The sequence below is a fragment of the Protopterus annectens genome, chromosome 1.part0 (genome assembly GCF_019279795.1).
Source record: "Protopterus annectens isolate FY-2018-M chromosome 1.part0, PAN1.0, whole genome shotgun sequence".
Lineage (NCBI taxonomy): Eukaryota > Metazoa > Chordata > Ceratodontiformes > Protopteridae > Protopterus > Protopterus annectens.
In genome coordinates, this window is record NC_056725.1 from 949,344,416 (window position 1) to 949,358,752 (window position 14,337).

The 14,337-nt window shown below is 37.3% G+C and overlaps 1 protein-coding gene across 13 annotated transcripts in view; it reads left to right on the plus strand.

Moving 5' to 3' along the window:
* The window catches only part of LAMA2 (laminin subunit alpha 2), a 4,753,606-nt gene that overhangs the window by 3,894,608 nt on the left and 844,661 nt on the right, over positions 1 to 14,337 (plus strand). For all 13 annotated transcript variants that reach the window (XM_044064325.1, XM_044064371.1, XM_044064344.1 and 10 more), the window contains one exon: positions 3,701 to 3,844. In XM_044064325.1, coding sequence (XP_043920260.1) covers positions 3,701 to 3,844 — 144 coding nt within the window. The remainder of the gene's footprint in view (positions 1 to 3,700; positions 3,845 to 14,337) is intronic.

Consider the following 14,337-nt stretch of genomic DNA (forward strand, 5'->3'; position numbering starts at 1 on the left):
TACTGTGATGTGGAAGTCTTAACTCCGAAGTTCTCCCCATTAAGGTAAGCCTGACCTATTCACAGACTGCTCATCTGCTATGGATTTACATGGACAGCAGACTGGCTGGTGAGATCATGCAAATGTAGCAGTCAGGTCTGTGGTTGATGATAATTAGCCATAATTAGCCATATGCTCTCTCCTAGAAAATGACACTGGCACTGGAATAATGAGTTATTTTCTTGTAAGGAAAAAAAAATATGCTCCATCTTTTGACTGTGTACACCCATTTAATTGCATAAATTGGTCACGGTTTTCGTAGAATAATTTCAGGTAGATAGGTAGATAGTGTGGAGCCATCCAGCTGTCCAAACACATGCACACACACACACACACACACACACACACACACACACACACACACACACACACACACACACACACACACACACACACACACACACACACACACACACATGCACGCACATACATGCACACACACACACACACACACACACACACACACAAACACACACGCGGGTGCACGTGTGTGTGCGTGTGTATGTGTGGATAAGGGCATGAATGCAGGTGCAAAGACATGTATGTGTGTGTATGATCAATGGTCATTCTGTGGGGGTAAGTATAGCAAAACCATCTCTGTACTGTATGTTTGTGTGTGTGTGTGTGTGTGTGTGTGTGTGTGTGTGTGTGTGTGTGTATGTGTGTATGTGTGTGTGTGTGTGTGTGTATGCAGGTGTGCAACTGATTCATTCCTTGAGTGTGGCAGTAAGAGCTTGTTTGCAGCTGCAGTGGTGCAGAATATTTGCAATGCAGGAAACTAAAATATTGGCAACAGCCTTTTCACCAAATAAACCCATTTCTTGAAATGAAACTGAAAAATGTACAAACTATTTATCCTTTTCACAATAGCTTTTGTCAAAGGCCAGACCATAGCTGTCAACCTCTTAGTTCAGGAATCATGGACAAACCCAAAAGGTAAAAGAGGAAAAAGAACAGAAATCAGACAGAGTTTAAATATTTGTTTATATATGTAAAAAGTCGGTAGAATAACAAGCTTTATGTTAGCATGCATTTTATGAAGTCTGAAACACAAATATCTGTCATTATACAAAGATAGCTCATTAGTATTCAAAAATGTACACACTGATTGGTTATCCCAACCAGCATGCCCGTTTTTGAACAAATATATAGCATTAGAAAAAAGTTCAGTTGCTGAAATGCATGTGAAATGTCATTTATTGGGCCTTACTTCATTAAAATATGCACTGTTCTTCTGCCCAGTCACACCTCCAAACTTTTCAGTGCTGTTTATCCCTGGACTTCCCATCCCACCTATTGAATTCATGTTAAGTGTTCATTGTTCAGGAGCAACCTCTTTCCAGTTAATATAATTCAATGTTTTTCCAAGGGTACCTACTGAATGTAACTTGAATGCTTTTGAATTAATGTTCTGTGTTCACAGTTCATTGTCCGGTGTCATCTCCTCCTTTCTCCAGAATCAGTGTTTCACTTTGATATACAAGTTTCCCTAGGCCACCATGGCCCATATCTATCTGCAATATTGTTGTCCAGACCCACCATTTGCCTCTCCTGAATCCATAATCACAGCACATTTGTTACATGTTGTGAGTGTCATTAGTGTCTGTGCTGTACAACACCACTGCCTGGTATTTGCCTTGATCACTTGTTATGGTGGTTTTGTATATTTGTGGTTTTCACACTCTGCCTATGTCAAAGTGAGTTTCTACTGCATGCTGTTATGCCCTTTCACTTCCCAGAGATGACCTGTCCTACTTCTATGCATGCTTTCTCCAAGGACATGTACCCTGAGAAAGGGGGGAAATTAGAAATCCAATTCTGAAATGTTAGGCTGTCACAATCTCAGTCTTGAGAATTATGACTGGTAGTCCATTCAGTTAGTATATAAAGAGCCTTCAGATATTCCTTGTTTATTGCATAGAGTAACTAGGACAGTCATGTCTCAATGTCATAATTCCTAGTAGTCCATAGTATCTTATGTGAAGGGAAACAATACAGATTGGAGCAATAAAGACCTTTACTTATTAAAGTTTTGATGACTGTGTCTTAATGTTCAGCATGACAAGATCTTTTTTTCACTTAGCTAAAAATTACCATGACCCAGACAACCAAAGTTCAATTAACAGCTTTGGCTTTGGAAGATCCTAGCAGAAGGAGAGTTGAGGTGAGCTTCAGATGTCAGCTGACATAATCTGTAGAGAGGAACTGGTCATTCAGTGACTACAGTGGCCATTTCACTGCATGGTAGCAGAGACTTTCAGGCTTAGCATGGACATGACTAGATACATGGACATGGCTCACCAAGACAACAATGGCAGCCTTCATTGACATACATGTAGGTGGGGGCAGTCATATGAATTAAGAAGACATATTAGCCTTTGGCAGAGACACTGGTACCTATGTCAGCTACCAAGTGGCAGGGTTAGGGCCCCGTGGAAAAAAATCTGATGACTGTGTAAATGATGGCCCCACAGCTGGATCTCACTCTATGGGGAAAGAGTGGGTAGATTTATCTTGAAAGGCTAATGGTAACCAGGCAGGGAGAAAAAAATGTGCATTTTTTCAGATGATAAATGGACGATGTCAGTTAACATGACGAAATGATATGGAACTCAATTTCTACACTGGTGCTCTTTGACTTCAATAATATTGTATATAATTTATATATGTCCTTAATAATATTTTTGTATTTATATTTCTGGCTTATGTCATAAATTGATCAAATTACAGAAAGTGTTTTACACTTAGATAAGATCAGAGGTTACGCGTTTATGGTGCACCTTTCAAAGTCTCGCAGAAATTACTGCAGCCATTTCCCCACACATAGTTTGCTGAACTATAATATCCACTGTATCTATACTTTACATTCTGAGCTGACAAAAAGCATACCAACACTTCTGTAATGTGAGTTGTTATAGTCTAAACTAATTGGCAAACTTCACTAAAAAATATTAGAATAACCTTTATTTTTTGCTGCCTATCATAGTATTGTTTTGAATACATGTTGCAACAAAATGTACGCAGATAACACAAAACAGATACTTGAATTGGAGGGTGTGACCTTTAGAATCCATAAAAATAATTATTTTAATATGCCAACAGCGCTGAAGCCAATATTTCTGTTTGTATCACCCGCAAAATCGGCTTGGGAATGGCCCTCTGATGCCAGAAAGCCAGGAGGCCAACAGAAATGATAGTGAACTTAGTATTAAAAGTAATTTTCCTTTCCTGGGTAGGTGTGTGTGTGGGATGTGAGGGGATTTCAGCATCTTATGGTGCAAAGGTGGCCCCAGCAGATCCCTAATGCATTTAAGATGGCAGACAAATGCTGCACTCAGGCAGGATGGGGATACATGCATCAAGGTGTACCCTGAGTTTTATCAGTGGAGAGCATCAGCAAGTTGCCTGAGAGTGTACACTACACAAGTGAACTCTGACCTCTGCAAAAACATTATGCACCCTGCTTCAGAGAGGCTTGTTATTTTGCAAACAGTGATAATGATGATGTTTACCTAAGAAGAGTTAAGCATAGACCATAGTTGAAAACTGTTCCATAACCATGACATCTCCTACTAGGGGATGACCCCTACTTGTGTCTTTTCTGTCAAGCTGAAAAAATATTCATGTTGATAATACCTGGAATTTTATTTATTTATTTTAGATCAAAGTCTCTGTATCATCTGGTGGTGACTGCATTCGCACCTACAAACCAGAAATCAAGAAGGGACGCTTAAACAAGATCATTCTGAATGTGAAGACTGCTGTGCCTGACAACCTGCTCTTCTATCTTGGAAGTAACAAGTTTGTAAGTATGCTTATATCAGAACTGGTTTCCTTTGGATACATTACTTTTATCCTCTTCACCCAAAAATCAAATTCCCCAAATCAAGGATCCTTTATTGGCATTGTTCACTGCTCAAATATATTTATTTTATTTATTTATTTATTTTACATTTGTTGACCGGGTTAGACTGGCTGGGCAGGTGCCCTTTTTCAGCAGTGACCCGGGGTGAAAAGCTCCATTTAATACAAGTAAAAATAAGATAAAAATACAACAGTCAAGTATTAATATGCCACAGCTTATTCTAACAAATAGTGTAAGCAATGAAAAAAAAAATTAAATTAAGAACTCTAAAACAGTCTTTACAGTACAATCACAACAGAAAAAGTTGACTACTTACAGTCTTTACAATACAATTTGATTAAACAGTAGTTTAGAATAAAGGCTTTATGGAGTAAGGGACTGAAGGGATGTACAGTGGAATAGTATGGTAGAAGTGAAGAGGGAAAATATGTATATATTTTATGGTGGCTGAGTACAGTGGCAGTACCAATGATTTCTGAGGTGGTCTTTTAATGCTGATTTGAATACATTTGTGTTAGTAAGGGACCGTACTTCTTGAGGTAGTTTATTCCAGGACATGGATGGGTGATAGCTATACAGTTTACATCCAGTTTTAGTTTTGGGTTTATAAATTTGGAGTAAGTTTTGATTAGAGCTTCTAAGTTGTCTGGAGGGAGAGTAATAAGAAACTAGTGGAGCAAGTGTTGGGCAGAAAGAAGGCAAGTAAAGGATAGAGTGAATAATGGAGCGTTGAGAGAGTTCAAGATGGTGAGGTAGTTCTAACCAGTCCACTTGTTTTAATGAGATGCAGTGATGGGATTTATAGCTTTGGTTTGCTGCAAAACGTGCTGTTTTATTATAGGAGGTTTCAACCTTGGTCAGAAGGGTAAAGTCAAGATTAGTAAGGATCTGGGAGCCATACATAAGACTGGGTAGGAGGTATGATTGAGCGAGCGTAAACCTGGCATCAGAGGAAAGAGATTTCTTTGATCTGTACAGTAGTCCTAGTTTTTGATGGGCCTTTTTGATACAGTTATTGATATGTATGTCAAACTTCAATTGGTCAGCTATGGTTATTCCTAAGAGTTTGGTACAGGATTCTACTTGTATGGAAGTGTAATTAAGACACAGTATGGAGAATGTAGATTTGATATAGGACAGATTTTTTGGGAGAAACAGTAGCAGTTTTGTTTTTTTTTTTTTTGGATTGAGTATGAGTTGATTGTCAGTAAGCCAGGATTCTATTGAGATAAAGGCAGTTTGGGTGACAGAATGTAGTTGTAGTGATGTTAGAGTCATCAGCATATTGAAGTAGATAAGTCATGGGGGAGGCAGAGTAGAGATTGTTAGTGAAAATATTGAAGAGTAAAGGCCCTAAATAGAGCCTTGGGGAACTCCCATTTTGACCAGTAGAGGTGGTGAGAGTGCAGACTGCCATTTGACAGATTGGGTTTGATTGGAAAGGTAGCTAGAGAACCATGAAACAGCTTGGGGGAGAAAGTTAGTTCTTGTAATTTGTTTAAGAGGAGAAGGCTAGATACAGTATCAAATGCTTTGGACATATCCAGAAATAGGCAAGAAACTAGCTTGTGGTTGTCCCTGGCAAGAGAGACTGTGTGGAGAAAGGATAGAAGTGCTGTGGTAGTGCTGCGTCTAGGTCTGAAGCTGTGTTGAGTAGGAGTTAGAAGGTTATGCCTAGTAAGATATTGTATGACCTGCTTGTGCACATGCAATATCTTACTAGGCATAACCTTCTAACTCCTACTCAACACGGCTTCAGACCTAGACACAGCACTACCACAGCACTTCTATCCTTTCTAATGACTGATTTACTGCGCATTGTCTAAAGAATGAAAAGTCTGTACATGTAATTAGTGTTACTCACTACTGATTTTAATCATATTTTGCAACAAATCTATATAGTTACAAAGGGCAGAACAAAACTATGAAGTAAAACTCAGGTACATCCCTGAAATTAAGAGCATGCTTGTTTGAAACCAGAAAGCCTTCACTGAGCCATTTTGTATATACAAATCAATCATTTGGTAAGGACTCTCTGTATTAAGTGCTGTTTGATTATCTAGTGAAGCCATGTGGTGACAAAATTAAATATAACATTTGATACTGTTTAATTAATTTATCTCCACCACACATAATGTACATAGCATTTTCTGCAAAACATATACATTCCTGGAACAGCAAGCTACAAGGAGCATACCGAACATTAACAACTTGTAGCTGAACACAGTCTCTTACATGCTGAGAAAAATGTTTGCCTATAAAATGAAAGTGAATATTGTAGAGTACTAACGAAGTAATGATCGCACTTAATAGGATATTCCTGTTTGAAGATGATTCAGGGTAAGTATAGCTTTTCAAGGACAACCAAAGACAAATGTAAATCCCACTAAGTGAAAACAAACTGTTGCACTTTGGGTGAAGTACACATCACTCACTGTTGATGAGCCAGGCTTTGCGAATAATTCACTGTTTAATAAAAGAAATCATAAGTGCTTTTGTCTGAGATATAAATCCACAAGACTTCATCAGATACAATGTAACAGAGAAACCAGGATTTAAAACTTAACTTGGCAATTACTAGTCCACCAGGCTTGAATGTGGTTATTTCCATTTCTTATTTACTTACACTCAAAGCCAACCAATGTTGATCACTATGTATTTTTCAACATTTATTTAATAGTTCATATTCACCTTATACATTTTGAAAAGTGTTTTAGTCCTTTTTTATTAACCGGAATAGCTTGCAGTGTTTAAAATGGTTTTAGAATCTGAAAGTACTTGACTTTAAAAGTGAGCATGTTTCCTTTAATTTTTTTTGGTGCAATTTGGTCATGTGACATTCAGAAGGTTTTTAAATCCTGATTTCTCTGTTATATTGTATCTGATGAAGTCTTGTCGATTTATATCAGAGATGAAAGGTCTTATTTCAGAGATCTAGGCATTATCGTCTGAACCTCCTTATCTAATTTTCCATAAGGATAGTGTCTCTTTACAAACAAACACCTCCTATCCAAGGTAGTATCAGAGGCTAACATTAATCAGTCAATTAATTTACCAGTTTTCTTCCCAAATCATTCTAATGCAGGGGAATATGCCTTGTATTTATTAGATGTCATAGGTTCATAGATTAGTACTAGGCTAACTGCACTTGTGGGCCATTTTAAGCCTAGCTAATTACCCCATGTGAGAATCAAACCCTGCACCTTGTGTCTATAAGGTAAACACCTTAACCATTATGCCAACCTCCCCCATAGACAATTAGTATCTACCTTCACAGAATAAAAGACATAAGACAATCAAGTCAACTGTTTGTTTCTTTTTCCAGTACAAAGTTGGGTAAACCAGTCAGCAAGATTACTCTCTCTAACTAGTTGAAAGATTGCATTTGATTCATTTATGATAAGAATAAATTAACCTTGCCTAAGCTCATCAAAGCACATTCTACAAGGTCTGTAGCCACTTCAGCAGTCTTCCAAGCTACAGCTTCTATGGATGATATATGTGTAGCAGCTGCTTGGACTTCTCCCCATACTTTTATACTCATTACAAACTTGACTTGATCTCTGGGAAAGAGCATCCTTTGGCTCAATGGTGCTCAGGAATATTCTTCCGTGAATCCACCCAAGATTTGACTTAGCTGGGGACTCTGTCCCATCTATCAAGGATAAAATAAAGATTGACAACATCAGATAAAGAAGTTATATATGCACCATAATGTTCCATCTGTGTTGTCTATCTTCATTTATCCTTGACTTTTTTTGGTGGAGTAGATTATATATCCTTCAATTTTTATGATTATTCAAGCAAAGTAGATAAGGCTTCCATCTTGCATAGTTTCTATATGTGTGTATTGTGCATATATTTTATATATATATATATATATATATATATATATATATATATACATATATATACATATATATATATATCTATATATATATATATATATATATACATATATATACATATATATATATATATATATATATATATATATATATATATATATATACATACACACACACACACACACACACACACACACACACACACACATAAATACACTATGGATTTACACCAAATTATTGAACACTTGCTTTATCGAATCTCATTACAGTAAATCCACTTCTGCGAATCTCATCCTGGAACTACAAAAAGGAAACCTGGGAAAGGAACCACTCAACCACCAGGACAAAATGACAAGCAGAAAAACAACCCCCCCCAAACTAAATATACCAACTCTGAGATCGCACTACAGTGGAGGAAGGGCAAAGTTTACCATGGTGGTCAAGTGGTTCCTTTTGCAGGGTTTCCTTTTCATAGTTCCAGGAGTTCGATGTAATGAGATTCAAAGAAGTGGATTAGAAGAAATAGGATTCGGTAAAGTAAGTGTTTATTAATTTGCAGAAGACCCATACATATAATATATATATATATAAATATATAAATGTATATATGATTTATATGTTTCTATACTTTCTGCAAACTCGATCTGAGGTAATTAAGAGAGAGGGATTCTGGGTAGAGGTGAAGCTGGAGAGTTTTTGGCTAGTGCAAGGTGTTGTAATGGCTGAGTTGGTTCTGGTATCAGAACAAGAACCCATCTGTCAAGGACAAATGAAGACAGACAATACAGATGGAACATTATGGTGAGTACATAACTTCTTTTTTAGTTGCTGTTATCAAGTAATGAACTCATTAAAGCATATAGCACATTTTTGTATACTTCCAGTTAACACTCATAACTCTTTATGGCATTAAGATCTTTCTTGGATCTAACTTTTTAACTCAATGACTTACCAGCTTATAATAGGCATAATTAGAAAGGGCTCAGATTTGTTAATAAAATGATACCAAGATTGTTAATCTAGGATGTTCAGCAGTAGAAAAGCCTTGATGGTCTTTTGCTTTTTATGTTGATTTTTCAGAAAATGCTCTGGAATGCCTCTTTTCAGGTATGACATGGGAATACTTGATTCATTAAATGACTTGCTCAGAATCACAGTGTGTACAAGCAGACAGCTGCGGTGCAGTTCTTAACAAGGTGTACCTTGCTTGCAGGTCTCTGTGTATTTAATATACATTCATTCAGTCATGAAAGAGACTTTAAGATAGAGTGCAATTCTGGAGCAGTATATGTTATGTAATCTCTTAGTTGGAAAGCCAGGCTGGGCTGGACATGAAACATACAACTAAGACACCAGCATTAAAATTCACCTATGTTTGTAGGCTTACCTGTCTTAATAACCGTAATGTAGCATGCAGGGAGACAGACCATAAAACCTAGATCTTCCTTATTATCTGAGTGTACTACCCTCATTTTCTGTCATCATCCTTAAATAATTCATAAGATAGTACACATGATAGAAATAAAAGTGAAAAGCACAGGCCTACTATTCCCATGAGACAAAAGTACCTATCTGATAATTACATTACACAAAATCACATTACACAAAATATTAAACCGGAAATGACATCACTGAAACATCATGAAATGAAGAGTTTTAGTTCTTACTCTGTCCTAAAATACATAGTATCATAACTTTGATATATTTTGCATGCAGTGATTGTATGAAATTAGCAAAATTGTTGCCCTCTTCCTTATCCTTCATTCAGTATTTGAAGAGCAAGCAGGAGGGATGTCAGCAAGAGGAACAGTCTACTGCAGTTCCCTTTAATAGTGAGTAAGTAGGCATTACCATCAGTATTATCTTATGGCTGTAGTCATTCATTGGCTAGATTGTGCACAGTGTGTGCAACAAAGCGATAGCCCTCTGTGACAGTAAGACGGAGAGATTTATCAGCAAATCCAAATTTTAAAAGGGACAGGGTAAAATATGAGAAGTAATCAGGGACAGTGACAAGTATGCATTACTCATTATTATTATCCTATTATTATGCATTAGTGTGTGTGTATGTGTGTGTGTTTGTGTGTGTGTGTGTGTGTGTGTGTGTGTGTGTGTGTGTGTGTGTGTGTGTGTGTGTGGGTGGCAGGGGAGTCCCAGCTAGGTGTGTCTATCCATGTGATATGTTTCAGGGGAGTCTCAGCTAGGTGTGTCTATCCATGTGATATGTTTTCCTACAGCACCTCAGAAACATCATGCAATGTGTGTATTGGCATATCCCCAGTTTCTGTGAAGGCAAATGTTTGTGTGTGTCTGTGTGTGTGTGCGAAAAATATCTCTAATTTTATCTGCAGACACACACACACACACACACACACACACACACACACACACACACACACACACACACACACACACATTAATGGTAAGCACATGCATATCTCATAAGAGTAGTACTAAAAATGCAGTTAAGTAATTATCTTGCAAAAATAAGGTAAAAAATACATCACAAAACATTCAAACCTTTAGAGCTTCTAGGGGGCTGGTGCACTCAACACCACACGCTCATAAACAGATTTTGACATCGACTTTGAGGTGGCCTCTGCCCTCAACAGTACTCATTCTAAAACTATTCATACTTGGCATTATGTACAGAAGGTTGTTGTAGCTTGTGTTAGGGGCTAGGGTTGGTGTGGTCATTGCTTCATTAATTTTCATCACAATCAAACTTCAGAGGTATGCACATGAGGTCAATATAGCTTGCAATGAGGCTGAGGACAGTGTAGTCATTGTTACTTTTATTTTTCCCACAGACCTCAAAGGTGTGCAAAGAAGGGTACAGTAGCTTATGCAGGGGTCGTTTACTGTATAGGAGCAAAAAGTTGGAATACATTACTGTGATCATTGTTTGTTTAATTTCCTCAGAATTCCACAGCAGGCATGCATGCAAGTGGCTGCCTTTAGGAGGTTAGAGGTGAAAAGTGAGGAGTTATTCTATGTATATGTATATATATATATATATATATATATATATATATATATCTGCAATAACTTGAAATATATGACTGTAGCTATTTGAACCACTGTTTTCATCCCATCTAACACCAGGGGGTGGATAGAGAGTGACTTCTTTTCATGGGAAAATATGGAGGCAGGCGGAATTCCCAGATTGGATTTATGTATCCTCCCAAGCATTTGTCTTGTTAGTTTATTGTGTACTACTATTTTGTCAGCGTTGAACATTAAGCCTTGAGTACAACTTCTGTCTTTTTTGTTCAGGCCACCACTGAATCAAAAGGCCAGGTAATGCTCTAAAATGCATCTCATAGCATCTGTAACCCAATATCCAGGCCCCCAGAGCCCACACTTAATTGAGATAGTTCCTACTCTGTTATTATTGTGTTATCTTGGCCTGGTGTTTTGAAAGGATACAAAGAAAAGTTGAACAGCAGCACTGAATTTGTTTGGATAATCATATTTTTTATTCACTGCATCATTGAATGACAAAGGTTATAAAAAGAAAAACTTTAAAATGCACTTCAGAGCATATACAAAGCCATGGTTTCTTAAGAAAATCTAAAGAGTAAGGTAAAATGTAAGGAAAAGAAGAAAAAAAATAATTTGCATGCAGTGGAGAGCAGAGATGAGGAGAAAATAGAGAAGACCACTAGAGGATGAATGTGGTGATAAAACAGTAGGCAGTGAGGAATGCCATGGAGCCTTTGCCTAGGGCACCATTTCACCACTGGCCAGATCTGTACATAGTGTTGTTGTAGTCTATCAGCATTGCAACTAATGTCAGTCACTGTCAATATCCCTCTATGAGATGGGCCAGCATGGTGTGATACACAGGCCTGTGAAATTGTACAGCGTTGTAGCTACAGTTCAATCTGAGTGTAGTAGTTCAGCAGAATGACTAAAAGGTTACTTAGGAAAGGTGGCAGTGACAGGATGATACTTAGGCTGGAAGTGTCCAGGGAGCTCACAACTTGAGACTTGTTGGGGGCTGCCACAATGCTTCAACAGGCCCTGGTCACCCCTAGAATGACTATCTGCTCTGATAGCAGGTCTCTCTCTTTGTTAAGCCCATCTATATAGAATCATATCTCAAAACGCACTGAATTCCATCTACTTTATAATCTTTTATGGAAGCCCTAAGTAATTCCTCATACAGATACAAATGTAAATGCTCAAGCAAATTTACAAAAAACAAAAGTAAGTGTGAATAACTTTAGCTATGCTATGGACTTCAACCAAGCTACTGTATTTGAGGAAACTAAAATCTCTGACTGGTACAGTTAGACTGAATTTTGTAAAAGCATAGCTATGGCAGCTATGCAAGTTCTGTTATTTTAACATCTGTTCTTAAATGTCTTAATATTTTAAACTTTTACTTCAAAAAGGCTATGGCTAAAAGTGGACAATAGTAGTCAGGCTTGTTTATCTGTCACCAATAAAATAAGTTAAAAATCAGACAGACAGAGAAGTATACTTATCAAGTGTACAATACCCACATTATGGATATGGCCCCACTTTATCCATGAGATAGCCAATGCCTGATTAGAATGTGCACTAGTGCCTTCTAGGGACTTACTACTGAGTAAAAGTACATGCCAAAGCAGCCAGCCATCTTCCTCAGCCATTTGCTGATGATCATTTAGAGGCTTTAAAACCCTTTGGGGGGCCTTGTGGACTCTGAAAACAAGTCTGAATAGCAAGTAGACATTTGCCTGTAGAGATAGATTCTGATTACCTGGACCATATTGCATTATGGAATAAAGCTATTTGTAATGCCTTTTTATCTGGCATGAAAACTAGGAACTTAAAAGTCTGTTTCCTGAGACATTAGTCCACTCAGTTCAGGTAGAATAATTTATAAGTTACAGGTATTAACAAGCAACTCTCCTAGTAGAGAATTCCAGAGTGAAAATAGTTCACTAATGATTAACCTCTTTTTCATACCAAAGCTGGTTTTAGATAGCTTCTTGAGTCAGGCAGTTCAATTTCTGTTTATTTTTTCTTAACTATCAGTATGTAGAACATCTGTTGTAGTGCCTGGTTTTCTGCCAACTGTTGAGAATACTAAACAGCAGGTATTCAATCTGTGAGAAAAACTGATCAACTGTTTGTGTCTTTAAAGAAAGGCAAAGTCCTGCTAATTATCAAATTAATGTTTTTTTTATAAACAGCTGCCCGTTTGCATTACCCTTTTTATGACAAGTGCCACAAAACAATCTAAGGCCTTGTTAGAGTTCCGTTTGCAAGGGCAGCTGTTACATACACAGCATAGTTTAAGACTTTATATGGGCAGCAATATGGATTACTGTCCTAAATTTCAAAAAGTATCACTAACTTGAATTTCAATCTATTGGTGGGACAGAGTTTGCAATGTCTGTACTGCAGGGGATTATGTAATTGTCCACTCCCAGTAGTACCTCTTAATGGTTGATGTGTTACTTAGACACTATAATTCACTATTACAGTGAACATACCCAAAGTAAAATGGCCCAGCTATGGGAGATATATACCATACCAGGAGATCTTCAAGCAGAGATTACTATAATAGTAAAGCTACTCCACCCCTTCTGTATAGGGGACTGTATATAGTTTCTAATTTGGGTTGTTTTGGATTAGATTAGATTATTATTATTATTTTTTTATTTATTTTACATTTGTTGACCGGGATAGTCCGACTGGATGCATGTCCATTTTCAGCGGAGGCCCGGGGAGAAAAGCTCCAAGGGTAAGGAGATACAGCATTACATAATACCAGCATTACATATTACAAACAGACTATTTACAGGGATTACATAAGTAAGCAAGTTAAACAATTTCCACAGGTTACAGTTAATCCTGAGCGCAAGGCAGGATTAAATTAAATTACACAGTAAACTGGTTAACAGATTTTTACACATTCTAGAGAGAGTTAGCCCTGCTTGATACATTGACATAGCCAGTTAAGATTATGTTACTTTACTTGGTTACATTGTTAGAACACTTCAAGGCACTGCAACTATCTGTCTCCTTGTACAGGTATTAACTTCACAGAACTGAAGAGTGTATCTCTCCGTGCTGTGGGTATGGCAGCCTCCTATGATTTATGATAGTAACCTCAATGGTGGGAGACAATAATTAGTGTTAGCAAAGATAAAAACTACAGCAGATGAAAGGGCCAGGCCAAAGCAACTAATCTGTTGACTAAATTGAAATGTTACTATTTACTGTTACAGTAACCTTTTCGTAAAGATCTGCCTACTGTTATGGAGAGGATCTCACACAACTCTAGCTTTTAGCTGTTAGTTACTTTCTTGGCTATATTATCTATATTATAGTAAAATGTAATATGTCAAGATAAATAGGTTATGAATCAAAAACTCCTGATACATAGATAATTTATCCATGGGATACAGCATGAATGGACTGGTTCGCTGCCTTGGAGAAACTACATATTTTCCAGCATTTCTCCTGTATGTCACTTCTTGATGTATTCTTGTGAGTTGCATTATCCCATATATGAAAAAGGAGGTATTCTCCAAACCCTTCCCAGTTCTACGCATTCATGGTTACAGTTAAGACATAATAAAATAA